This window comes from Mugil cephalus, chromosome 5 (assembly GCF_022458985.1).
Source record: "Mugil cephalus isolate CIBA_MC_2020 chromosome 5, CIBA_Mcephalus_1.1, whole genome shotgun sequence".
NCBI classification, from domain to species: Eukaryota; Metazoa; Chordata; class Actinopteri; order Mugiliformes; family Mugilidae; genus Mugil; species Mugil cephalus.
The window spans coordinates 10,127,334-10,154,888 of record NC_061774.1 but is presented as its reverse complement, the minus strand read 5'-3'; the positions used below and the strand labels follow the sequence as shown (position 1 = coordinate 10,154,888).

At 42.5% G+C, this 27,555-nt stretch overlaps 1 protein-coding gene across 1 annotated transcript; it reads right to left on the bottom strand.

Moving 5' to 3' along the window:
- Window positions 1–1,727: 1,727 nt before the first annotated feature.
- On the bottom strand, window positions 1,728–27,555 carry slc16a2 (solute carrier family 16 member 2). Its single transcript, XM_047585493.1, has 7 exons — window positions 26,427–27,555; window positions 16,728–16,872; window positions 15,855–16,347; window positions 14,022–14,165; window positions 10,389–10,617; window positions 7,046–7,312; window positions 1,728–6,944 (listed from the first exon to the last, which is right to left on the bottom strand). The coding sequence occupies exons 1-6, from the start codon at window positions 26,854–26,856 to the stop codon at window positions 7,062–7,064; spliced, it is 1,692 nt and encodes a 563-aa protein (XP_047441449.1). The 5' UTR covers window positions 26,857–27,555; the 3' UTR covers window positions 1,728–6,944; window positions 7,046–7,061.

Below are 27,555 nucleotides of genomic sequence, written 5' to 3'. Positions count from 1 at the left end.
CTTTAATGCTTGATCACATCCCTCAGAGATGTACGCCTCAGCAAGTTTCCGCTGTGATGACAGCATTCAGCCTGGAAAACTCCTAAAAGCAGAAATCACAAACAGCATGTCGTCAAACTTCGCAGGAAATTTTGTTTTCGTCTGACATATCACTAGTATGCACTTACACAATGAGAAAAGCTAACAATAGAAATGTACTGAATCCTTGTGGAATGGTTTTTTAATTTTTCCCCTTGACTTTGGCACGCCTGTAGGTAACGAACAGATGGTGAGGATTTTCATTCGATCATTCATTTGTATCGCTTCAGCCCTCCAGATATGTTGGACCCTCTTTGATCCCTGAGCCATGGGGAAACTATTAGTCCGTGTCTTTGCTCAGGTCATGTGCGCAGTTACAGGAGGTAGGGAGAAATATTTTCACCAGAGTGAATCTGCTTTCTCTGCAACAGCTTCAGCCCTTGTTCAGCAAAACGCTCGCTGAAAAGTTTTAATTAGGCTCTGAGTTGGTCGGAAATGTTCTCTAGACTGAACAGCTAATATGAGACATCTGGGATGTTGAACGTGTTTACGGAGGTTCAACTCTAAAATGTGTGTATGGCTGGAAAGAAATGAGGGTGATGACCCCTGCTGGACAGTCCACAGTCTTACATTAGTCGCTGCACTGGACCAAAGTTGTTAAGCGCTCTGACTTCATCCAAATTGTCTGTTAGTTTAGAAGACAATCTCTCATATGAGTCTGTGAGATATGTGACCTCTGGTATGTGTAAGAATTTCTAACCAAAGACAAATCATATCAGACAGAGAATATTTTTCAGTGAAGAGTGTTTGAAGAGACGCTTCATTACGAATAAATGTCATTTAAAATTCCGCTTTAGTTTAAGGAAATTTGGAAATTTTATGCTACGAGACTCAACCAGTGATGTTCCTGTGTATTAGAAATCTGATCCTGATAATCCATTTTGTGCTCACTGAACTGAAGCCAATTGAAGTAACAGAGAAATGTATGCAGGAAAGAAACACATGGGTCTTTTTTCTGGCTTGTAAATCACAAGCCAAAAGGCTGAGGCCCATCGGTTCAACCTTAAACAGATTGTTGTATTTATTTATTTTTTTTCAAGCATCTATCACATGTTTGTCGAAATGCAGTCAAGTAAAGAACAGCCGTTGCCTCTAGGAGCATAAATGAAATCATTGAATTTTATATAATCATGCCACTACAGTAGAAGAACTGTCTCCTGATTAAAGAGATGAGCGATGTTTGTCCTGGAAGTATGGAGCTTAGATGCATTCATCAAAAAGACAAACGGTGGCTTAAGGCTAAGTGATTATTATTCGTCTGCTGGCATCCACACAGTAGCTGGCAGGGATCCAGTTGAGTGCGATCTGTACGTTTTTTGCATCCAGACTGCATGCCTGTGTGGAATATACCGAGGTTAAATAAGGTAATCAGAGTCAGGGGAGGACGCAACGCCTGAGTGAGCTCGGTCATGTTGCTGTGGTGATAAAGAGCAGATTTGAAGACACATTCAGAGTGTTGCCGAACAACGGCGGAGCATTACGTGTCTCTTTGAAACTCCTTGCGTGCCTCGCATTCAAAAGGGGTCTGAGGTTAATCTCCAACCCTCCCGCCTGACTAAAACACCTGCAGAGTTTAATGTGGAAGTGGAACATTTGAGGACCGATCGCACAGGGGCGAACAAAAGAGTGACGAGCAATGACCGCCGGCGACGGGTTGTCATATTACACCTTTATTGTTGGTTTAATAGAAAAAAAAATGTGCCTCTTTTGATACAGATTAAAATTTTACGACAAAAAACAAAACAAAACAAAAAAAAAAAAACACAAAAATTACATTTTCTTCTAGCAGCATGTCTTAATTTCAGATCATGTGATGTCACTGGCCTTCTCATAACATTTTGTAAAACTGAACTAGGCGTTCGTATAAAAAGGTGGAGGTGTGTGGGACAGACGGACAGAAGCTTTAAGTGAACAGAGGCAATAGAGGTTTAACTGCAGCGACCTTACTGGAGGTTAAGAGGAGGAAAGCTTAGCAGAGCCCTGCACTGAAACATCACTCATATGCTGTGCATTTCGTTGTGTAAGGCTGCGACAAGGCCATACAGAATCATGAATAAGAATAAGAATGACCGGCGAAAACATTAAACAACGGATTACTGCTGCTGTCAAAACATGATGCCTACAGTCAAGAGAGTCACAAATATGCATGAATCCAGGGCTCCCGGGACACGCGGGACAGAGGGTAGAAAGAAAGTCAGGTTGAGATGTACAAAGAAATAAAACAAGTCCTTCACAACAATTAGTAATGATTACATGCGCTGGCAAACATTTCTCTTGCTGGAAGTGATCCATGGCCGTCTACGAGGAAACCACGGCCCAGCTTCATAATATTTAGCTATCCCGTTTCACATATTGTTTGCGTAGTTTTCAAACCAGTTAAACAGTAAGCAGAGAACGAGGTCAGGGGAGCAGAGAAATGGCACACCGCACAGGAGGGTAAGGAGGCTTTATCTGCCAGACGGGAGTCTAACGAGATGAGACTCGGAGGGCAGGTTGTTTACAATCAACTGACCGCTAAATTCAAGCCGAATGAAACAGGCGAGTAAGATGCGATAAACCGTTTTAATGAGTAAATGCGATACATTTGTTGTTAATAATAAATTCAGTATAAAGATGTTTAGTTCGAGGTTTAAAAATACGCTTCGAATGTGCCTCTCTGAAACCATGACCTGCATATGGTGTGTCGAGCAAGCAGGAGAGAAATGAGACATTTTGTCCATCTTGGCTGTCAGGGAAGCAGCTTGTCCAACAACAGCAAAAAAAAAAAAGAACTAATAATTACATTAAGTAAAACAAGTAGTCGTGTTAGTAGTACATACACAGTTTCGGTAAAGTAACAAGGGGCTCGACTGTAGGTTTAGCTGTTCCTGAATGAGTGCAGGCCACGGCTGTGAATGCTACAGTAGGCAAACGCTGACTTGGGGAGTCCAGCTGAGTGTTTGCCTTCAAGAGTCTGACGCGGTCAGAGCAAGCGAGCCGGGTGATGCTGCATAGACAAAACAAATTGGCAAGCCGAACGCCGGCTCGGCAGACAACCATCCAGACGTCCCACATCATTATTCACTCTTCACATCATCATTCAGCTTCTTCACTTTTATATATTATTTCAGATCTGAACAGGTAAACCTAATTAACAGTTCTCTTTCCAGTAGTATCACCAACAGATACAATTAAAAAAAAACAAAAAAACAATACAATTTTTTAAAAACAATTCCAGGTTAATTAAACGTTATTACAAACTGTACAGATATATGTCATGTTTCTCTATTTGAATACCTACAGTAGGTAAAAAAAGAGAAACAAAAAAAAAAACAAGGAGCTCTCAGCTGGTTCTAACCAGAAACTGGGTGAAGCTGACTAAAATCAACAGAGGAGGCTGTTCAGATAAACTGAAACCAGAGAGAAAATAACAAGTAGAGAGCTGAAGAACTTCCTACATGGTTTTGCCCCAAGTCTAGGGACAGTTTCTGGTCTGGTGTACAGCAATGCTACCGGCGATGAGTAAATGTAAGGCAGATTTCTTTTCAGACTGAGGTTACTGCTGTGACTGTCTTTTAGTCCTTGTCTCTTCTTCAAAAAGGACGGTGAGGCTAAGATGCTATAGCTAACAAGGTGGCGTACATACAAACATGTCAAAAATATATATATATCTAAACTTGACGTTTCTGTTAAACTTCTGGTGAAACAGCTACGCCTCGTGCACTCAAACACAGTCAGCCTTTACTGAGTTTACTGGGTGTTACCCAGAAGGCCGAGGTCCTCCAATATGGCCGCCAGAGGGGAAACTCTCTGCTATTGACTCGTTTGTTTGCCAGACTGTGCGAGTTTAGAGACATAGGCCCCTAGTTTGACTGGTTCAGTTACGTCCGGTCAAATGCAGCGGTAATTTAAAGATGGTGCTGTACAGAATATGAAGTTATGCATCGAGGATTACCTCTCCAATTCTCCTATTCACACAGGTGGTGTTCACACAATTGAATATCAGCTGTTAAGGCTATAGGTAAGCGATTTTGTCTGCTTTTATAGTTTTATACAAAGCGTCTCCTGAAGCTTTTCTGAACACAAAATGTTGAGAAGAAGGATGTTAATTCGGTTAAATAAAGGACACAGTAATTAGAGATCATTTAAATTGTTAGCTTATGTGGCTGGTACACGTAAAACTCTGATAGCCCATGCTTTTTAGTTGACCCTACCCTTTTTTTTTCATATATATGTAATCTGCTGGCCAGTTGTGTTTGCGCTGCCAATAAAATCTTACATTACCACTGTCAAACTAGAGACCTACGTGTGGACCCACTACACTGCCTGTGTAACATTACACAAGTATATTAGACATTTCTATTACTGCATTTCTTCAATTACAGACGAGTTATATAAAGAAAAGCTAGTGACCGCCAGGAAGAGGTAACAGAGAACAGAAATGATGAGGATCACAAACAACCGAGCAAAACAAAAGGAAAAATGAAGAGGAAGTAATAAAAAAAGAAACACACTTTATGCACCAACTGTTTGCTTGTATGGAAGTCTGATGTTTCCACAGTGTTGTGGTACCTAAAGAAACACTAATGAGGTTTTGGAGGAAGAAAGACTTGATTCACAACAGGCATTTGGCAGCTTTGTTGCTCAAAAAAAAAAAAAAAAACATTACACATAACAGCAAAAAAAAATATATGAAGTAATATATGAAGTATGAATGGATAATGTTCCAACTGGATTACTGAGGATTGTTTGAATACTGAGGTACAGAGGTGTATGTTTCCTATTCAGAACGGTTTGTCCTTTAGACCCAAAGAGCTACACTCAGCAGGTGAGGTTTGTGCAGCTTTTAGGCTCTGAAATGTAACACAGAAGCAGACTAAATCATGACAGACGCAGCAAAGAGGCGAACTGACATAAAGGAATAGCAGCTTTCCTTTCCCCAGCTCTCCTCGCTGCTATCGATGTATGCATATTACCACGTAGTATGTCTCACTGTTGATTATTGCACCTCTACTTCACATCTGATCGTTAAAGTTCATTGTTCGTGAGAACTTGTAATCTGTGAGTGCAGCAGAGGTAAGTGGTTTGTAACATTTATGAAACGTAACAGCGTCTACAAACTGCTGCCTCGAAGGTACATCAAGGCTGTGGTGTTGTGTTTCGTTACTGCCAAAATAGTGAGCGATGCCTTTGTGGTGAGACTAAACTAAAGCAGCAGACTGACTGGATGATCTTTAACATGAGGCCTTATGAGGGGGTGGGCCGTTTGGCAGTTTCAAATGTTGTAGTTTCCTCTAATCAACAGATTTTTTTTTTTTTAATAGTATTTTCATATTACATAATTACCACTAGTATCAAATGTACAGGTGCAGCACGCGCACACATTTATATGGCTATCTTTGTGAGGACATTCATTGACATAATGCATTTCCTAGCCCTTTACTCTGACCATAAACATCGCAAACAAGTGCCTAAACTCTAAAGCCGAGCCTTCGCCCTCAAACACCTCTTCGAAAGGGATGCGAGAAAACGACGACCGGGCCACAAATGTGCTCACTTTCCCAACATGTCCTCGCTCTGATTGTCTGAAACTCAAATTGGTCCTCATAAAGATAGTTGTACAAGTACATGCACTCTCCTTAAAACAGAGGAAAAAACGATACATACTTATGTGACCAAAAATCTAGCCATCGAGCTCCTGCAATGACCGCATGATTCCAACTCTTTGCACTTAAACAACTATAGTACAGTGTCCACACAGTACAAAACTATTGTCTATTATGTTTCAAAGCCGTAACAAACACAGTTAATGCGGATTTGTCTAGCACCCTGCTAAAAAGTTAAAAGGCCAATAGAAACTTTAGAGTACAGTGACTGGAAAGAATCACAATTATTAAGGCTCTACAGACTCATGAGAAGACCTTGTATCAACTGTAGTGTTTAGTTTCATTAATTCACGCAGCAAATGTTACCCTTTTTTCAACCTGCCACATCCTACAAAGTCAAAGACCGATGCTGCAAACTGTTAAAAGATCTATCACCCTGGCTGCATACGAATCAGCGGAATCAGCAGCTGCCACAATCCACACATCTGTCTCCCATGCGGCCATACTGGCAAAGAAATCGACGTTATTAAGTTTTAGAGCCTGGCTGTGAGTACAGAGTACAGCCAAGGTCTAAGACTAGTGTGCAGTTGAGTTGAGGTGATTGTGTCTGGTGGCTCATCTGTCAGAAGAATCATCTATTACCTCTCGTGACATTTAAAAAAAAATGTTCAGCTGTCACAGCACAAAACTCCCAACAGTAGACTACAGGTGAATATAACAAACCTGTGAATAAGTCAATACGAGTTTCAGCTACACAAACTAAATTAAATGCACGGTGTTAAAAAAAAGTAATAAATCAATGAGGTACTACATGAAGAAGTTGTGAATTTATCCCTTCACTGGTTCTTATCTTATATGCCTCTTCAACTTTATGTTTATGTTTATAAAGAATCTAAAATCAGAGTATTTTCTTATAGCTTCAAAAGCTAAAGTAGCAAGATAAATGCTGCAAAATCAGAAACTACCACCTTTCAGTTAGCACGTCTTCACTTCTTTCCTCTTGGAGGTATGTGTTACGACAGAGTCCCGACTGATAAAGCGATTGTAGTGGAGACTATGTTGTGCTTATACTCCTCCATCATCCAACGGGGATCGCCTTCTTCTCGTCCTCTTTGTGGCTCGTAGCCAGCGGTGTTCTTCTCGACTTACTCCGCATTAAATAAAAGCAAACAGCCAACAGTGGGAGGTTAAAAGGTCAGCCAACAGGAAGTCGACAGTTGAGACTTCTGGTTGAGAGGAGGGTAATCTAATGATGAGAAAAGGTGCTGGTGGGCTGAATCCCTGGTAAAAAAGAGAAGGAAAACGTAAGGAGAAACGTGTGCGCCCTCACGCACTGCATCGTTTACACACTTCAAATACTAAAAGTGAAAAAAGTGTGCAACCTTTTTAAGATGTGAGTCAGATGTGTGTCTCTACGTCAGTGTAGCCAGGCAGCATGTCCCCGTTTGAAAAGCTCTTGGGTTCCTCGGGTGTTTGGGCAGTGGGCAACATGTGAGCAGTGGTGGACGTCTCCTCTGGGGACGACTGGCCTCGCTGGAGCCTGCGGTGTATCAGGGGCACAAAGAACAGCACCACGCCCCCCACCACAGGAGGCACCCCAGCCAGATAGAAGGCCACCGTGTAGTTCCCAAAGTAGTCATGCAGGAGACCTGGGCAGTGGAGGTAGGAAGACATAATTAATGCTGACCTGTCCTACATCAAGAATTGCATCCAGGAGTTACGTTGATGTCATGGTTTTCCCTTCACATATGTCTTAGAGAATTAGTTGTAGTTCCTGTCTTTGTCTGTCTTCCCTCTGTGATTGTTTGCATTTCTGTAATTGGTCCAACCTGCAGGTTAAAACAAGTCGGGAGGACTATTGGAGGACTCCTGGAACCGGCTGTATGTGGTGTGTTCGTGTGTCTTGTAGCACCTTGCTGGCACACAGCAGATTTACCAGCTGTATCCTCTTTCCACACACTCCCACATGCAGCTTTTTTCATGCAGTGCTGTCTTGTTACCACCTTAATATGGTGTTTTGAAACCACCTTCCTGATGTTGTGTGGGTCTCCCTTGTCCCTCCACAACAGTTGTGTCTCATTAGAGAATGGACATGGGCCTTCTGAGGGTGATCAGTGTATACAGTGTATACATCTATGTTTCCCCTAATGTCCTTTTAAGTGTTTTCTTGTTGTTTCTAGTTGTGATTGTGTGGTATTTTGAACTCCGCTCTGTTTCTGGGATAATTCTGGATCCTTTGTTGGAATACCTTCCATTTAATTGCTCTTTAGTTTGGACTCTCTCTTGGACAACCTGCGTCCTGCTTTTGGTTTGTCCCCTTTCCCCTCTCACTTGCAACAGTTGAATGAAAACATCAGTACGTATCTGTGCAATAAAAGTACCTTGTCCAAGTAGCATGTAACTAACCCTTTTGCTTTTATCGCGCATAAACGATGCACATGTACATGTGCAAGCGTGCAAGTTTCACCATTCACATCCCATCACTGAGCTAAGCAAACACAAACATAAGCACTAACAAATGCAAGCAGTTCAACAACAAAGCAGTGACGGTGAAGAATGTCAGCAAGCAAAGGCTGATGTAAACAATGCAAGTTTCAAACTACTTAAAAACTGAGCCGTGCAAATTCAGGAAATGGTAAGATAAACTTAGAACACAGACAGGAAGCAAAGGGAAACAGCAAGCCTGGGCCAGGTCAGCGTTTGAAAATACACCTACTATGTATTTGTAATTGTTACCACTTCACACATTCTCATTTGTTGAGGCCTTTTCCTGTTGGACCTCTACAGTATGGTGCACTAGCTGTAGTCTGCTGGCACAGGTTTGTGACAGAGGTCTGCACATGTTCAGAGGTATCGTATTCTGGCAACAGGACTCCATACAACTGGTTTTCATTTATAAAGACCTCTAATACACATATATGATACATCAGAGGGGTTCCAAATTGCCAGAGGGTGTACTTTTAAAATTTGGACACAGTAAATACTTGCTGTTTCTTCTGCTTGTAGGTTTTTGTGTTAAGCCACTGCCACGTGTTGACTCCAGCTCTGTACTCCACACAAAAGCATGAGAGTGGTGTCAGAGAAACACTGACACGCTGCAGAAAATCTGCTGCAGAAAAAACAACAGTAGCGGAAAATCTTACTACAGATTACATGTCCTGTTGGTTTGATTTTTATCTCACTTATATGCTGTTGCGAGGAAGTGTACGTGTAGTGTGTGTCTGTACAAGGAAATATCAGAATGAATGCAGTGAGATTTAGATAGAAATTGTGTTTGGCCTGTCAATGCACTATAACCTGCAGCAAGGAGATGGTACAATTGTAACGCATTATAGCACTTGAACCTCACCTGCTCTGCAGCTGGTAAAACAATAATTTATATCTATCTATGCAAGCTTAAGCAAACAAACCAAACATGAAGTACAGTAACCACACAATGTCAACAAGTTCAACTAGCTCAACTTGTGACATGAGAGGGGGAGGGGTGGACTTACAGAGTAGCCTGTCACATATGCATTCTTACTCAGGAGCAGTGCAGACTGTACAAAACAACTAAGCTACGTTGATATACTCAGAATCTCATTCAGACTCTTAAGAGCTTGGCGGCTCTTTGGGTCCAACGCATGTTTTGAATACTAAATAAAATGAAAAGTTTCAATATGTAAAAAAAAATATGAATACCCTCTATGTGCAGTACATTAAATACACACATGGAACTTGTCTGCACCGTGTCAGTTACATGTCATGTTTGACTGCAGGAGATATCACACAAACTGAAACCATATGGCACTATACTGCACCTTTTATCTGCATGCAGGCCATTGTCTTCACACTTATACAATGAAATCTTTTGGCTACTCTCCAACTGAACTATCATTGTTATTTATTCAGAAGGAAAGGCATTCAGAACTATACTTCAGTTATTGTCTTATTATTTGTATTTACAAGCACTGGTGTCTGGCATGTTTCTACAGTGCCCCCAAAAGGACAATTTAGCAGTGGCTAAAGAGGGCATTTTTAGTTTGAAGTGACCACCTCTGTAGGTTTTCCTGAACTCCTGTCTCCTGATATGGATGCGTAATTAATCCCCATGGATATTTCACTGTCTCTAAATACGTAATCTAAAACAAAAAGCTGCATTTTGAGAGTGAATTCAACAGCTGAGAAAGAGAACTGCAAAAAACCTCGACATCAAAGAGCTCCAGTATACGGGCTCAGGACACAAAGACAAAGAAAAAGCTTCCAGGGAAGCAAAGTGTTGGTTCATGAAAGCTTGTCAGGCATGTGTAATAGCTGGAGGAAATTGCCGTGTGTGCAAGTGTGCAAAACCATTATCAAATCCGTCTTCTGCGATTAGTAGAATATATACACATTTGTTATTCGAGAGTTGATGAACATAACAGCAGAACTGGAGGTGAGTACTGACTCTGTGTATGTTTTTCTTCCTGCAAACAGCCGGTGGTTGGCCATGAGCCCAAGCATCTCTAAATACAATCCACTGCACATTCTATCCTGCTGCGCATTTGTCTTACTTTTGCTTTACTCTCTCATTATTTCCCTACTCGTGTCCAACTGTTTTCATCTGCTAATATTAATCAACTTGTTCTGTGTCATTTCTGCCACCATCCTGAATTTAGTGCAGGATTCACTGTGAATTCCCTGTTGAATAAATCAGTGCTATGCTAAAAAGAAATATACAATATTATAAAAGAGTGTGTTTCTTACCAGCAATGGGTGGACCTGCTGTCATGGGGAGGGACATGAGGCCTAGAAGGTAGCCTATGGCTTGTGAGGCCTGCATGGGCCCGACCAGCTCGAAGGCTATTGGAGCCATCATGGTGAGGAAGCATCCGTCACACAGCCCCAAGAACACACACACAACCACCAGCCACTTGAACACGGTGCACTGAGGGATCATTATGGACATCAGGCCCAGAGCCATGAAGGAGACCACCTTAAAAAGACATCAAGAACCCATTAACAACACCATGTACAACCACGAAAGTCAAAGGAGTGTATAGCACAATAAACTTAGAAAGAAATAAGAAACTGAACAAAAAAACATACAAAATATATAGAATGTCTGGTTTCAAAAGAAAGGAACTGCACAGAATATACATGGATGTGCACAACATGCTTCCAATGCCCTGATTGTCTCCGTTCATTATAAATCATACTATCAATTAGCATTTAAAGACCGTTTTTCATATCTTCAGTACTAACAGGAGTAGTAAACACTGTCAGTCTTTCAACTGAAAGAAATAGACATATTTAGGTCACAAAAATGTGGTACAACACAGGTGCAGCACAAGTGCTCAAAAAAACTGAAAATACTACATTAACTATTATAATATGACAGCCTGGAGTCTGGGGACACCCCATAAGGGTTTTATTATAGAGTGTGTTGTTGTAAACAAATCAAAACAAATTCAGAATTCCCTGCTGTTCATCACTGCACAAATTTTGCTCAAACGTTTTGATTGGTGCAGAGGTTCTTTGCCGTGTAGTTTAGGGAAATTTCAGACCCGGGGACCTAATGGAGTCCCTTATCGGCTGTATACTAGTGCACCAGATGTGCTCAGATTTCTTTGGAGGTTAATGAATTCCCAAGTCATGGTGGAGAGCAGGGGGGATGTTTATTCCCAAAGAGAGGGATTCTTTAGAAATAAATAAGTTTAGACCGATCAGTCTGCTTAATGTTGAGGAGAAGGTTTTCTTCAGTGTTGTGGCACAGAGGTTGTCCAGTTACTTGAAGAAAAATTGACTGATTGATGCAAAAGACTTAAATCCCTGACTGCTCTGGATGCTTGGAGCACACCAGCATGATTTGGCACCAAATTCAGTCAGCAAAGCGTGAGAAGAGAGACCTGCATGCTGTATTTCTAGACCTGGCTTATGCATTTGGATCAATACCTCACAATCTGCTATGGGAAGCATTTGACTTCATTAGAGTCCTAGGTAGTATAAAAGGACTAGTCAAAGCCTATTTTTCAGATATACAGCTCTGTTTTACTACAGCAGAGTATACTACAGCGTGGCAGCAGCTGGAGGTAGGCATCATGGCAGGGTGTGCTGTCTCTCTACTAGCTTTTACAGTGGCAATGGGGTGATTATTAGGGCCTTAAAATGGGTGGTAGGTGGAGAAAAGGTGCAGGGAGGGCTTTGCCTCCCCCCAATTAGGGCCTCCATGGATGACATGGCGATGTTAACTGCTCCATGTGTTAGCAGACTGCTGGATAAGTTATGTAGAAACCTGGAATGAAACCTAGGATGAAAGTGAAGCCAAGTAAATCTAGGAGTATTTCAGTCGTTAAAGGAAAGGTAGTAGATAAGAGGTTTCTTATAAATTATGAGGTGGTTCCAACAGAACTAGAGAAGCCAATGAAGAGTTTGGGAAGATAGTATGATGCAAGTATTAGTGATGAAGCGAAGTTTGAAGGACTGAGGCAAGAAATGAGCAAAGGCATTTTGTGCATAGACCGGTCAGGGCTCCCAGGAAAGTTCTGGTTATGGTGCAATTTGGTCTATTGCCCCAGCTAATGTGGCCACTGACAGTGTATGAGGTTCCTCTGTCAAAGGTGGAAAAGCTGGAAAGGATGATTAATTCATCTATCAGGAAATGTCTCGGTGTCCCACACTGCTTAAATAGCGCAGACTTGTATGGGAAAGGCATACTGGAGCTCGGAGTAACTAGTCCGACAGAGCAGTTTAAGTGTGCTAAGACTAGACTGGAAATGAGTCACATTCAGTCAAAAGTAGTTAGGTGTGTGGCTGCCACAGTTAACACAGAGATGAAGTGGAATCCAAAAGATGCAATACAGCGAGCACAGGCCGTTCTCAGGCATAAGGATATCATAAGTCAAGTACAGCAAGGGCGTGGAGGCCTGGGGCTGTGTGCAGGGAAACCTCTGTGGAGCAAGGCACCAGTAGCAGAAAAGAGAAAGATGGTAGTGGAGGAGATTCATAAGCAACAGGAAGCAGTAAGATGTACTGGGGCAATGTCGCTGGCTTAGCAAGGGCAGTGGGTGAACTGGGAGAGTGTAGAGAAAAGGAAGTTTAAGTGCAGAGAGCTGTGGAGCATGAGGGCTACCAGGATTAGATTTGTGATAGGGGCTACTTATGAAGTACTGCCATCTCCCCATAACCTAAACCAGTGGTTAGGGGTGGATGCTGCCTGCCCACTGTGTTCTTGTGTATGTACACATAAAAGATTGACATACCTGGAATCATAACCAGGTTCTGAAATGCTTAGCAACTGCAATTGAGCAGAAACAAGTAGAAGTAAGTTCCTTATCTGCTTGAAAGGAGAATAGGCTTATCATGGCTGTATGTGAGGGAGAAAAAGTCAGACCAGTGAGGACCAGTCAGAACGCAGGGCAGCTAAGGATAGGGGGAGCCTGGGATCTAAGGGCCGACTTAAACAGGCAGCTGATTATTCCAGCGCAGATAGCTGGCAACCAGCTATGGCGTGACTTGCTTTTGTGGTCTGAACCAGAGAAGGTAGTGTATTTTATTGAGCTTACTGTCCTGTGGGAAGACATAGTTAAGGAGGCTAAAGAGCACAAGAGAGCTAGGTATGCAGAGATGGGAGCAGAAGCTGAGCAGCGAGGGTGGAGTGCCTGTGTGTGGCTGGTCGAGGCGGGTTGCCGTGGATTTGTGGCAAAATCCACCACTGCTCTCGAGCTGGTTCCTGGCAGCAGAGCGAGCAAATGAGTGCCTGTGGCTAAGGAGGAAACACGCTAGCTGGGGAGCATGCTAAAGGTAAGGGAGTAGCTTTAGTAGGTGCTATATGGTTAGATCTGAGCCACGGGTATGAGGTTGTATGTGGGTTTTTTTTTTTTTTTTTTGGTTTTGGTTTGGTCTACATACTCAGGGCTTACCACAAAACCATTTCGCCATTTGTATTTGTGGTTTGGTGTATAGGTCATGGTTTAGTCCTCTATCCTCAATCCCAGTTCCCTACTCAAACCAGGGACTGTAATCTTATTGCAACATCTTATCTTGTGTAATAATGAATGTATTCACCTCAGCTCCTGTGCTTACGCTTTCAGAATCAAGGAAATCATCCCTGATATTATCTAGACGATTTCTGTGGTTAGTTCTCACAGCACAAGCAAAGCTACTTTTCATCCCGTGGGAGTAAATCAGTATCTGAGTCATGTTTATCTACAGCCAATACACTACTGATAAAAATGTCCATATTATATATTATATAATTTTATTAATTTTTTAATAAAATTATATTTTACAAGCATTGGTCCAGGTGACATTATATGACAAAGAGGTAGGTAACACAAAGACATAGAAAACGTGGAAAACATTTAAAAAAGAGTGGACTCAGCACTTTTTAAGCCTCACCTGCATATAGATCTTCTGTAAACCAGGAATGAGGTCCCCGATCTTGCCAAAAGCAAGGCGTCCCACCCCTGATGAGGCTCCTATACAAACCAGGAGCACCCATTCCTGTTGGGGCTCCTTGAACTGCTCCTTCACAAAGTAAATCTGAGAGACACAAAATAACAGACCGATTAATGATGGACACTCTGACTGTGCTGCATAACATACATGCTTGAGTCTTCAATCAACTTGATGGTGAACTGTATTTTTCTATATTTTATCCATTTTTTAGCTCTGAGTCCAAGACGTCAGTGCACTCAGCATTTGGTGGAGTGGATGAATTGTTGATCCATAACCCCAAATCTAGATCTTACAATAACAAAATGTTTCCATCAACAGACCTTAGGAACAGCGGGACAGGAAGGCCCAACGCATATAGGTCAGACCCTCCCACTCCCCTCATTCATGACCCCTCAAATCAGATCCAAAACATGAAACCACCCTCTGAAGTCTTTCCTGAACATGCTGGTCCTTGTGAAATATTTGCTCTGCTTTGAAGGGCTCTACATTCATCAATGGCCATAGGATAGGCATGTTTAGGGACACAGAGAGGCCATACAGGAGAGGTTTCCTGAGGTGGTCGAGCCAATACAAAGGCCGGGGCTGTGTTTACATCTGGGCCCGGGCCTGAAACAACAGGCCTGACAGAGGGAGGCCGGAGCTGGAACATCCGACATCTGGATAGAGGGAGATCAACTTCACAGCTTAGCTTTACGCTTCATCCACTTCCTTTACTATCTCACATCTCACACCAAAGTCTACCATAGGTCAAGTAGAGATTTTGCAGAAATATTTGAATTTTGTATTGTGATAAATGTCAAAAGCCACTTTGTACTTCGTACGACTTGAGAGTGATTTGACTTCTTTCATTAAAGTCCAACTGGATTTGCATGTATATTTTTCTACTACTTTTACTTGGGAAAACATGATACATTTTTTCTTTGACTCTGTCTGGAACTGACTGACACCAGTTCACAAGCTGATCCCCAGTGGAGGAATTAGAGACAGACTTGCACTTCCTGGGTGACAGACAGTTACTGATTTCCACTAATGTGGTTTAGGACAAATCCATTCAACACAGACATTGAATCAGTAATATTCCAGGAAATGTGAAGATAGTGGGCAACCTTTGTCTACCTTTGTTGCTCAAATGAGCAAACAGAACATTACCAGAGACAAGTGTACTTCAGCAGAAACAAGGCAGAGAAAGAAGAAGGGAGAGAACTCTTGACTCTATCATCGGAAACCTGGCAACTGAGTTCTCTCAAACCCTGTTATAACATTGAAAGGGACAAGCCAGACCATCAGCCCCCGTTCATTTGCTGACATGCATTCCATTTCCCACTCTTTGAAACGCCCACAGAAAATGAACGGCAACAGACCACCCACAGTGCAAAAATATGGCTCTGACATCTTTGCCTCTGCTTCTCTGACTCCATTGTCATTTATCCATCACATACAACGCTATATAGCTCCTACTAATCTACACCATAATACAGTTTATTTAAGCATACGGTAACCAATATGTCATGATTTCCACAGATACCCAAAAGGATGCCATATTAGGCAATGTTTAAGCACAATGGAAATAATTGTAAAACTGTAAAGCTCTGTTTCATCCCCCATTAACATCTATCAACTAAAAAATAAATAAACCATTGTCAGCAGGCTACTGCAGAGTAGATACAGAAAAAATAGCAACTTTGAGAGTCTGTAATTGCTATCAAAATATAATCTGGATCAGAAACAACACAAACTACTACCGAACGGAAGCATGAGATGAGATGTTCTTACCAGATGGACATATGGCACGAAGTAGCCCAATACAGCTGTAGCAACTCCAAAAGCCCACACACGGTATGTCACGATGTGAAAAACACGCAGGTTGAAGTACTTCCTGACCCTTGCTATGGCCCTGCTCCACTTGCTCCCAGCTGGAGCGGTAGCCTGGGTCTGCGAATCAGAAGGGCCAGGGCCCATACCTGGTGGGCCCATGCCTCCCCCAGGGGGGAGCAAAGGTTTGAACGTAAGCGCCAGCAGGGCCTGGACCAGCATTAAGAGGCTGAGGATCTGGAAGGTTCTGCTGAGGCCCAGAGGTTCCACCACGATATTGAGGAAAGCTGGGAGGCCCATGGAGAAGAGGCTGGCACCGGCCGTCACCACACCGTTGGCCAGGCCCAGGCGCCTGCGGAAGTAGTGGCCGAGGATGACCAACGAGGGCTGGAAGGCGAAGGAGGAGCCACAGCCGAACAACACGCCATATGTGAAGTAACGAAGGGTCAAGGAGCTATTGATAAGAAAAACGGAAATGAAGATAAGATGTTGAACAGGAGCCGAAGATCCTTATGAAATAATTAAGTTATTGTTGATTTGCTAAAACACGTGTTGCCACACAGAGTTAGTAAGGAAACATTAGGGTTTAACAGTGAATGACCTTTGACCTTTTGGTGTCATCACTTGGTCATTTTATTTGTTCATCAGTGCCTGTGTGCAAAGCAACTTGTCAATCTTTGGTGCAAACTGTAAAGTGATATCTTCTGAAACAGCGAAGTCAAGATATTATTTGAATATATCAGTGCTGAAAAATTGTTAATACAGTATTCAAATAAAATCCTTTTAACTGCACTGCAAATCTTACAAATGACAGATCTGACAAATGGATCTTACTTTGCAAATGACGTACTAAGCAGCCCAATAAAAGCCAGGGATGCACCACCAACAGCGGTCTTCCTACAGCCGAAGTGGTCCGTGAACATGCTGACCACAGGTGAACAGAAGAAGATCATGCCCATGGCCAAGGCCCCGACCCAGGCTGGAGAAAGGAAGTTGAGAGGAGAGAGAATTTATAGTCAGAAAACTGTTAAAACCCTGTAAATTGTAGTATCACCTGATGTAACTAAAATACAACGTTACCCTTGTTTGCGCTGTGTGTTGTAAATCAACATATAATGTGAAACAGATATACAGGACACAATACTGTACCGCACAGCAGCCAAATAGAAGAAGTCTTTGCCAGGGGGCCCCATGTTTTTGCCATTAAACCGCCATGACACATTGTATGTAACTGCAGCATTTGCCCCCAAGCAGCTTCATTATTACTTATCGTAGTCAAACAACTATGGCATATATTGGTGGCCTGGGCAGTTTCAAAGTAGTATGGTATTCCAGAGTATATCCAAAAGTTATGATTTTCTTTCGACCCATTAAGGAGATGCTGTAATGAGGTAATATGTGTAAGATAATGGCAAGAACAGGAACAGGAACAGGACAATCGCAAAAAATGTATCTGTCACTTTTGGTGGATATTTTTATCGTTGTTGATGACAACGCTTGATCCTCAGACACATGATTTTTTTCATCTGCCAGCCTCCAGAGGGGTGACTTTAAAGTGGATTTAATTTCTCATCTCATCTGTTTTGGGTGTTGTGTTATATTGTGGGGGCAGATGCTACTATGATCGTTTGTGTGTCTTATAAAAACGGTACACAGAGCTTTAACACTGTCAACACTCTTGATTTTAGGGGCTTATAAAAACCTCTACATTACACTGCAAAGCTGCGTTCTCTAATTCTCACTCCATTCTCCATTCTGACTTCATTTGTCCCGTCCAGTCCCAGTGACTTCCATTTCATGGAAATCCCCAGTGAAATATCATAGCAGTCATACCACTAGTAGACTTCAAGTCAAGTCAAGTCAAGTCAACTTTACTGTCAATTCTGACATGTGCAACACAATACAGGACTGAAATTACCTTCCTCAAAGCCCTGTGGTGCAGCAGCTAAACAAAAAATGTAAACAAAATGTGCAAACGTTGAGAATATATAAAACAGAAAGAATATATCCCATATGTACAAAGTAGACTAAAGACAACATGACATAGCACATGACAATGTACAATATACATAAAGTGGCTGATGCAACCCTGACTTGAAAATGAAAATAGTGGGAAGTCCAGTGGGTCTGTGGTGAAATATCCATGCAGTGTTAAAACATAACGAGCCTCAAATGCTCCCCGTAGTGCAAACAAACACCTGTCCATGCCTAGTCTCCTAGGGAGCAAAGGTAGTCTTAATGTCTACCCTGGTGTCTGGGTGTCTGGGCTGTGGGTCACACTGATACAGTGGCTCAATGAAAACGAGACCAAACGGACTGATAAACAGGTTGAATGACTTATTTATCTATTTACACACACGAACACACACACAAACTAAGTGTGTACAGAGGGAAACAGGAGCTTGACAGCATTGTATATGCTGTCTTTGTGTGGAGGTTAACCCAAATATTCTGTACTCTATATGTACAATGTTCATCTACTGGGACATAGCGCACCCAACAAAGACACATTTTGAATAGTTTAAGGGCGGGACTGTATCCGAACTTTCGTATAGTGTATTTATCCAAATGGAAGAGGACACAAGAATTTGTATTGGTTGACATGTCCTTGATGAACTTCCACCATTTTAGAACTTGTCCCTGTTAATTGTTTAAGTTCTACAGTGTGATGTGACAGCCACAAAAACATACGTCATTGGCACAGGGAAAATGCTTTAATATTTCATCTCTGGCCATAGAGCAGATAAGTACATTTTAAACATTAATATATTATAAAATATGTATAACGATTTCAGTAGCTGCAACAGTGCATAGGCCACAACATTAAAACCCTGGTATTCCTGTGGATGCTGCTTTGACACACACCAACTCTCAACACTGCTGAACAGCAACACCCCCTTCTCCAGGAGTACAATGCACCTGGCCATACCACAAACCGCTTAGAAAATTATTTGAGGATTGAGACAAAGGCTTGAGCCCAGGATGCACTCGAACAAAAACTGATCTGCAGACGCCCCCCCCCCATCCCGCAAAACCCACCGGACACAAAGGATCCGTTGTTCCAGAAAACCTTTGACAATGACCTGACAGGTTATATCGGTTTTGGCCTGAGTGGAACCTACACAATATGAAGCAAGAGATTTTAATAATGTGAGCGATTAAATCCTATTTTGACATTTACATTATTTACATGACATTACATTAATTACATCTACATTTATCCCCCGACACAAAAATGGTGCACAAGTTAGGGAGAAACAAATGGCCAAGTTGGTCAAGACTGGATTAACCTACTTCACTTAATGAGCCAGAGTTTGGGTTTCTCATAAGCACTTTAGCATCATAATTGCACAATAATGCACTACTGAGGTAGAGTGCTAAGAACCACTCTCCTCAGAGACTCAGCTTCAGACCTCCATGACTTTAGTGGCATCATAGGTCAGTGGTAGGATCTAAGGATATGGTCCGGGAAAACTCCGTACCGCTTTGACAGTGCGTGTGTAATCAATCCTCATGACATAGAGTAAAATTAAGCAAATAGCTCCAAAATATAATGACACACACAGTCCTTCAGGCCTCAAAGTCTGCACAGACCAAAACCACAGACACAACCATGTCAGTTCTACTGTGGTTGGTCTGCAGTCTTTACTGATGCCTGGGACTCAGATGTATGGGAACAGCCTTGAGTGCTTCTCCTACTGGGATTACCCTTGCCCTCACTGGTATTTCTTCAGCTATGGATTCTGTTTCTTGTCCATTACAACATGTCCCAATAAGTTTGTTTGGAAAGACCACAGGCTCTTAACTCATTCCCTGCCAGTAACTTGGGTGGACGTGCCCTACGCTACCCTGCGTCCTGTATCTTTTTCTTTACGGTGCATCATTTCAGCCCAGACTCTGGCACAGTCCTGGATAACCATTGCTCATTTTGGCTTTACATTGAAGCACACTTAATATTACGGCACTGCAGTAATGTGGACTACACTTAAAGAGGGAGCCTCTTTGAAGGCTAGGACACATTATCAACTTCACTGACTAACGAAAGGGGTTTGACTGAACAGTGACGCCAACACCAGTGAACAGTAAAAAGTAAGTCAGACTCTTTTGTAAAAAGTTCTGAGATAATCTAATAACCAATGTGGAGAACACTACAAACCAGATCTCTTTGGAACACCATCTTCTACCCATTCTGGCCAACCTCACCTCGCTGAACTCCCATTCCCCTTGCCTTGACGCAAGCAAAGGCCTGTATATAGGCTGAGTGCAGTGTACTCATTAGGGAGGATTAGGTTCAAACAAAAGGAAAAGGACACAGTGAGGGCCTCTGAAGTGTTTGTGTGTGCATGTGTGTGTGTGTGTGTGTTTTTGTGTGTGTGTGTGTGTGGTAGTAATGAGGACGCTTAACAAGCTTTCTACTGTTTTCATGATGAATTCACTCTGACAGCGAGAAAGAAACTCCATAGGATCCATCTGTATATTAGAGTAACAATCGCCTTGGGATGGAGAAACACTGTTAAATTTTAAGAGGCAGTCTCCTTTTATGAGAAATTTACCCAAGTCTGCTTAATTTAGGCATGTACATATTTATAGAGGATAACTCTATAATTTGTGGTTTTCTCTTTTTTGTGAACTGTGTCTATCTTTCGTAAAAATGTCAAACTAAACATGTATTGTATACTTACTTTGAGGCTTTGAGGTCCTATAGCCCACTACAAAACAACAAAACTGCATTAAACTTACCTCATAACTGCATTTAAAAAAATGATAAAGTAAGGATTAGAAATGCTCTTATTTACAAGCAGGCTTGAGAAAGTGACATTGTTTTATTGGGTCGGTCTTGTCCTCTGTGGCATTGGATTTGAAATGAAATAATGAGGTTTTCACCTTCAGTTCGAGGTATTCATATCCGATGACCAGCGTAGGAATTTGGTATTTTTAATCCTCCAATTAAAGCAGAAAGTACTTTACAAGAAATCTATTCACATTATGATTTGTGGATTATCGACAAGAACAAATACATTGTTCCTGCAAAGACTTGGGCCTTGTGGGGTACTTAGAAAGTTTTATTCACCTGCAATGCACACAGAACGGGGGAATTATTCCCCGTCATGATCATTGTTTCATTTCAAATCCAATGTTCCACAACAACCCCAAAACACATTGCTGTCCAAATGCGTTCTGACGACACTGTATGCGGGGACGAGAGAACAAGGGGAAGTATTCCTTCTGCTAAACAATGCAACATGTTGTGTTTGAAAGTGCCTTGGGTACTCACTGTTAAAGAAACAATAGCCATACATATTTTTGTACTATTAACGGAAATAAGAAGGTACAAGCCTTGATGTGGAAGTCCGCTTCCTCAAGGCTACGTGAAATGCCCTTTGCAGGTGCTGAGGATGTACAGTGTGTTATATGACGCATGTGATACTTTGGACAGAAAGCGCAGCACTAAACAGTGTGTTTGCAGAAATCCATCTCAATTAGACAGAAACATATTGAGATCTTTATTATGGTGAACTACACACCAAAGACTATAACGAGTAACAAACCATGCAATGCCTTAATTTTTAACAGTTCAAATGGCGGTGAGTTCAAGTTTCTTGGAAGACATTTGGTACTTAGCTGGTAGTCGCAAGCCTTTGTTATTCAACAGAAAGGAGGGAAAGTACATTTTGAAAGATTCTGTTGGGAAAGGAAATGAAGGAAATAACAGAAGCTAATTCAGATGGTAGCTAGCAAATACCAAGCACTGGTAGCATTGTTGGCAAAAAACATTGTTAGTTTGCTGACAGTGAACAAAGTAGCGCTGCATCATAAAACAGTCCTATGTGTGGATGTGGGTGTGTCCAGAGTTCTAAAAAAGGATCTGAAAACGCTACGTAAAATGTTTTTGTAACGACAAAACATCTTATGAGTCAAACATATTCTCAGCACCATTACAAGGCCACAAAGGTAGATCTCAGGCTGGTAGCAATCTCAGAGATTTGAGTTAATATTTTTTATTATAAAACTAGTTCAACTTTTTAGATGTGAAAAGGAAAATGCTTCGTATCACCCGCACGCCCAAGACGGCACTAGAAAATATTGCCGTGTGGGGGGATCATTGTTTTTCAGTCATTACTTCTCTAAAACACATTCATTCCTTGGTGTTAAAAAGAACACACAGTGAATACACAGCGTGCACACACAGTGAACACACAGTGAACACACAGCGAACACACAGCGACCAGACCGCTGCTGCAAGTCCTTTCTCACTTCTTTCAACGGTGTTAACTATATGAAAGGAAACCTCATCTCTATGTACCTGTTTATGAGCGTGAGGAGCCTGTAGAGCCTCTGATCCAACCTGAACCCATTCCCCTGCCCCTTGGAATGCCAAAAATGCCACAATGAGCACTGATCTGCCAACTTGGGATTTCTAACTCCCCTGGAGATGCTGGAGAAATCTGGGGCAGTGGAGGCACAACAGAGCACTACACGGAGCACAACAGTCTGTTAAGGGCTTGTTAATCCTGTGTTGACACATTTGATCGAATACATTTGAGGCATGTCAGAAACAGGAAAGGGAATAAAAGATTCAGTTTTGAACATTACATTTACGAACATATAAAAGCTTCAACTACGTCTTATTAAACTGTTCTCATTCAGGCCTCGGAGTGTCCCTGACCACTACATGTGTAGCAAGCAAATGTGCATTTCATACAACGTTCTCTCTAACATACATGTTAGAGAGCCACAACGTTTTAAGGGTTGTGTTACGAGTTTTTCCAACCCATGAAATACTCAGGAACTGACACCAATCCCTTTCATTGCCTTAAGGCAACCACTGCCAACTTTATATTATCAGTTCCACCTACAACCAAAGATGGCCAAGCCAAATAGAACGGGACAAGGTCACACAAAGGCAACAGCAGTGTGATGAAACACACAAGTCGACATTTGGACCACAGGCTAAAGCAAATATATTTTTCACTTGGATATTACCGCTGCTACTGCATTAGTACACTATCCGGAATTAAATATACTAGAATTGAATATGTTTCAGGGATAACACATGCCTCGTAGGAGCTAGAGGTCTCTCCTGTTCCAACATGTTAACACAATCCCGATTAAGCTCATCTGTATCGGGTAAATCGCTCCGCACTTACGATATTTATATTTTTAAATCTGTTTTTCTGTGCCTCCATTCCTGTGGTGGCAGTGATATGTTTTACGTCAACTTACAATGACTGCCACAGGGAAGCGACCACAGCGATGGGGACAGAGTAGGCTACAGCAGTTAGGAGTATCACGAAGCCAGTGGCAGAGAAACTAAAGTTATAAATGCAAAATGAAAAGTTGAAAATGTAAACAATTTCATTATGTGTCCAAGAAACATTCAAACAAACCCAAGTTTTGTTGTTCAGGACCTGACAGCTTTAAAGAGCGTGGTCTTAATCTGCTTGCACTCGCTCCATGAGAGCAATCGCTAGCAGTGACCCACAAACCCATGCGATGCATTATAATTATATAACCTCAGTAGTGTGCCTTCGTAGTAGATACGTTGTTGTTTGACACGGTTTTATGTTTCAAGAGATGCATGGTCAGAATGACTTTGTTGTTTGTATACAGAAACACTGGTACATATACCACAGAACAGCAATAACTGCTAGGACCACATCCGCCGCTCAGACTCCATTTTTAATTTTGATTATTTCCTGAAATCCAAATTTCCAAATTTCCAAAATGAACAACAACAAAACTGATTTCAAGTGCTTAGTTTTATGGGCTTGTCAGAACTTTGTCTCGGCCGCCTCATCTCAGTTGCCTTGTGAACATTACTTAAAACTGTCTTTGACATTTCGACATAAACGGGACAAAGTGTGGTTCACACGGCCTCTGTTTAGTGTCTCATTGGAATCCCTCTACTGCTCTTTTCCACACTTTCGCTGCATTAATGGAAATCGCTTCCGCAGCTATTAAAAATCAATCCCTGATTAACTCACTTTCTTCCTTCTACCCCTTCACACAGATTCCCAGTTTTGCAAACTCTACACAAAGTCCATTTTTTTTTGTCTTTTTCAATTTCAGAAGAATGTCGTGCCGAACACGAGGACTAACTCCACCACCTTGTGGTTTAGTTCCTGTTGTAGCCACACACACCGTGTGTGGCTACAACAGGAACTAAACCACTGATGTGTTGCTGAGATGCAATTACATAATCACAGAGAAAAACAACACCATATGCGACCATTAAGCACCCCTCACATCTCCTCTCATCTTGAATATGTTTACAGGTGTATATGTGTGTGTATTTATATGCATACGTATATGTATTAAGTGGATGTCTGCATGTACAAGCGTGGGTATACTAACTATCCATAATGCATACCAATCTGATACGAAAAACGTTCTGCACTTGTGACTTTTACTTCCTGTATCTCCTCAAACTGCATAACTGAAAGGATTCTTTACGGCAGCTCTACTAGTTAAGCTATTCCCCATGTTTTCTTCTGTTGCTCAGGGAAAAAGGTCAGGACTCAACCTACTCACTTAATCCTTTCACATATGAGCACAACCAGCAACTAAATCCAAGCAACTGCTGGAGACGAATCAGGCCAGAAATGCCTTGATGGGCACTGTCGCTTGCAACACATCGAGAACATCTTTTTCAGAACGCTCTCGAAAAGAAACTACCAGCCGTACCGTATCTGCCCTCGGATGCTGTTAAAGATATTACCTGGCCCAGCACTTACATAAACACAGAGAAAATGAAACACATCGCATCGGAGACTTCGGGTTTGCTTTCTTTCCTGCATGACCGTCTTCATACTGATAATAATAAAGAACTGAATTTGTTCCAGGAACAGTCTTTGGAACATAATCCCTTCCCACAACGTGACCTTAACCTTCCCTGGAGATTGTGGAGCTTGACAGGAATTTAAGAAAAATAGCCACTCCTGTTACTGCACGATCCCCGCGTTCAAAACACCTCCTCCCACAAAAAAAAAGAAGAAGAAAAAAAAAGAATCTGGACCGACCCGTACTCTGCAACACTAGCTCCCAAAACTTATGCATTGAGGAAAAGAAGGAGGATCCCCACGTTGAAAAAATTACAAATGTATTCAATAGTTGTTAACGTAATACTGCGAAGTTCTCAATCTTCCAAATCATGGTATATCAGTTTATTATAATATTGTGTATTTAAGACAGCAAGGTGCACATTTTGGCAGAAAAGACAGATGATTTGAAAGGGGAGTAGACAAAGCCATCTATGAAAAACCAGAAAACCCTTTCTGGTGGGCTGAGACGTACAAAATATTGATTTACAAAATAGTCTTAACATCTGTCTGTTCACACCTGGAGTCTTCGGCGATTAAGGGGTCAAATGTCATTCACCGGAGAAAGAAAACAGGATCAAAACATCCAGTTACAAATCATTTACAGACCCTAGTCATGAGATTTTCAGGTGGGCACAACCCACAGATGTTTCTAATTAAACCCTAACTCCCCATCAGTCATTTAGAACTGAACAGGCTACTGAACGAGTGCTGAAACGTCTTCAAGAAACCCATCAGGCTGTGCTGCGTTTGTTGCAGCTTTGTTTTTACCACCATCTAAGGACAAAATCTCTAGGGATCCAAACAACAGAGTCTCACCATTAGCATCGAGCCTGATGCTGGTTTTGTGTAAGGATAGAGTTAGAGCTCATTCGATGAGGAGGAAAAGTCACATTCCTGCAGAATAACATGAGTGATTCCTACACTGAGATGGGCTTCCTTATCTGCTTCCCCTCTTGCCTTTCACACCACTCCATATCAAAGTCAGGCTTTCAGGATTCAGTGGAGGCCAGGTACTTAAGTATCTGTGGTCAACAGCAGCTTTATTGTGACACAGTTAATACAAATTTCTATAATCATACTGTCACAAGGTAAAAGGTAGGACTTCGTCAAAAGTCCCTTTGTAACAAACAGATTTGCTTTGTGGGTGAATAGAATTAAAATAACAATGGCTTTAGTGAACAGATAGCAAGCGCCGTGCAGAGCAGTCAGGTGCCTGGTAGTGATTAACATAAACTATTGTGTTCTCCTAAGACTCAAACAAAGTATTTAGGAGCAGGCTGTGAAAGCACAAATGCCCAAAAACTATATAAGAATTAGGTCCAATTTAAATGTATTGATGACACTGGTGGTATTTAATACTATGTAAAGCAATCCATTTAAACATCTTCTTTAGTCTGATACATGCCAGTGACACGTATGCTATATAGTATCCCAACATCACATATAACTATTAAGCTTACTTGCTTACTTAATCCCCTTGTTTCCAGTGGAACATAAAGCTTCGACTATCAGTTTCCATCTGGTCCTATCTTGGTGTATAACTATTTAAGCTGGTGCTACATTAAAATGTAGCTGATTTTATTGTGGTCCCATTCTTTCAGATGACAATACAGCCATGCACGTTTAACGTATGCTATAATGACATGCATCCGCGATGAACTGCCCCCCTGGCCATCAGCTGATGTGGTGTTGTTTCATCCCCGCTACTCACCCGCTTTGAACTGAGACGTCGGGTCGTTTAGCTCTTCGTGCTCCTTCACCAGCATCATGTGGAGGATGCCGAAAGAGTTCTGGATCCCGAAGATCGACCCGTTGCACCAGGTCGCGGCGAAAACCACAAGCCAACCGAAGCCCCCTTCTGGGGGGACGAATCCGGCGCCGTGGTCGTGCCTCTCCACCTGGACGCCCACCTCGGGCTCCGGAGCCGGGGAGAGGGGCGGCTTGCGCCCGGCCTCGATCAGCTGCACGTCACTGTCCTCCTTCGCGATTTTCCCCTCGCTCTCCGCCGCCTGGTCCCCCTCGCTCTTGCCTGCTTCTCGGGGAGCATCGCCGGGCTCCATCTGCGGAGCCGGAGCCGGCTGCTCCGTCCCGGGCTCAGCGCTGGACGGCTGTGCTTGATTGTCTAACCCGTTGATCTCCATGCTGTCTGGACTGGTGGAGAGGTTACTGTGGGCTCTTGGCGCACATGCATGAGATATAGGTCACTGACATAAGAGCACCGATTTGAATAACAGATTTGATTGGCTATCTGTTAAATGTGTACAGCAGACAAACCTCCTACACGCTGCTGCGTGTTGGCCAAGTCTGAGCGTCAACTTCAGCGGATAAACCCCAACCTGCCCGCGGTGCTTGTGTCATTCTGGTTGGAGGTCTGATTCCAGGAATTAGCAGGCACCGCCTATTCGTCCCTTTGACATAAGCCCGTGTTCGGTTTCTGCGAACTGCCTATAGAGCCTAGCGCCGTGTATTTACTTCTTCTTCAGCCAAACCATCAACCTGTGAAAACGTCCGCTCCGCCTCGACACCGAGTCGTGCTGTCACGCAGTCCGCGCGCCGTCCGCAACATCTCCCGGTGTTAAAACAAACTCTCGGGCGCTCTCCCTCTTTCGCCTGACATCATTACACGGTGGGAATGTAACATAGGTAGGCCCGTGTGGATCCTGGGGGTCGTCTTGTCTCGGTTTTTAAGTGTCAACACGGCCCCTGCCGTCTTTCAATAGCTCGCCCCCGCCTCCTTCCCCGGCGGATGGACGGAGCCAATGGTGGAGCTCCGGTACAGTCATGGTACAGTCGTGTGCTTCGTGTCTTCTCACGGAAACCAACGAGTTTAGCCGATATTC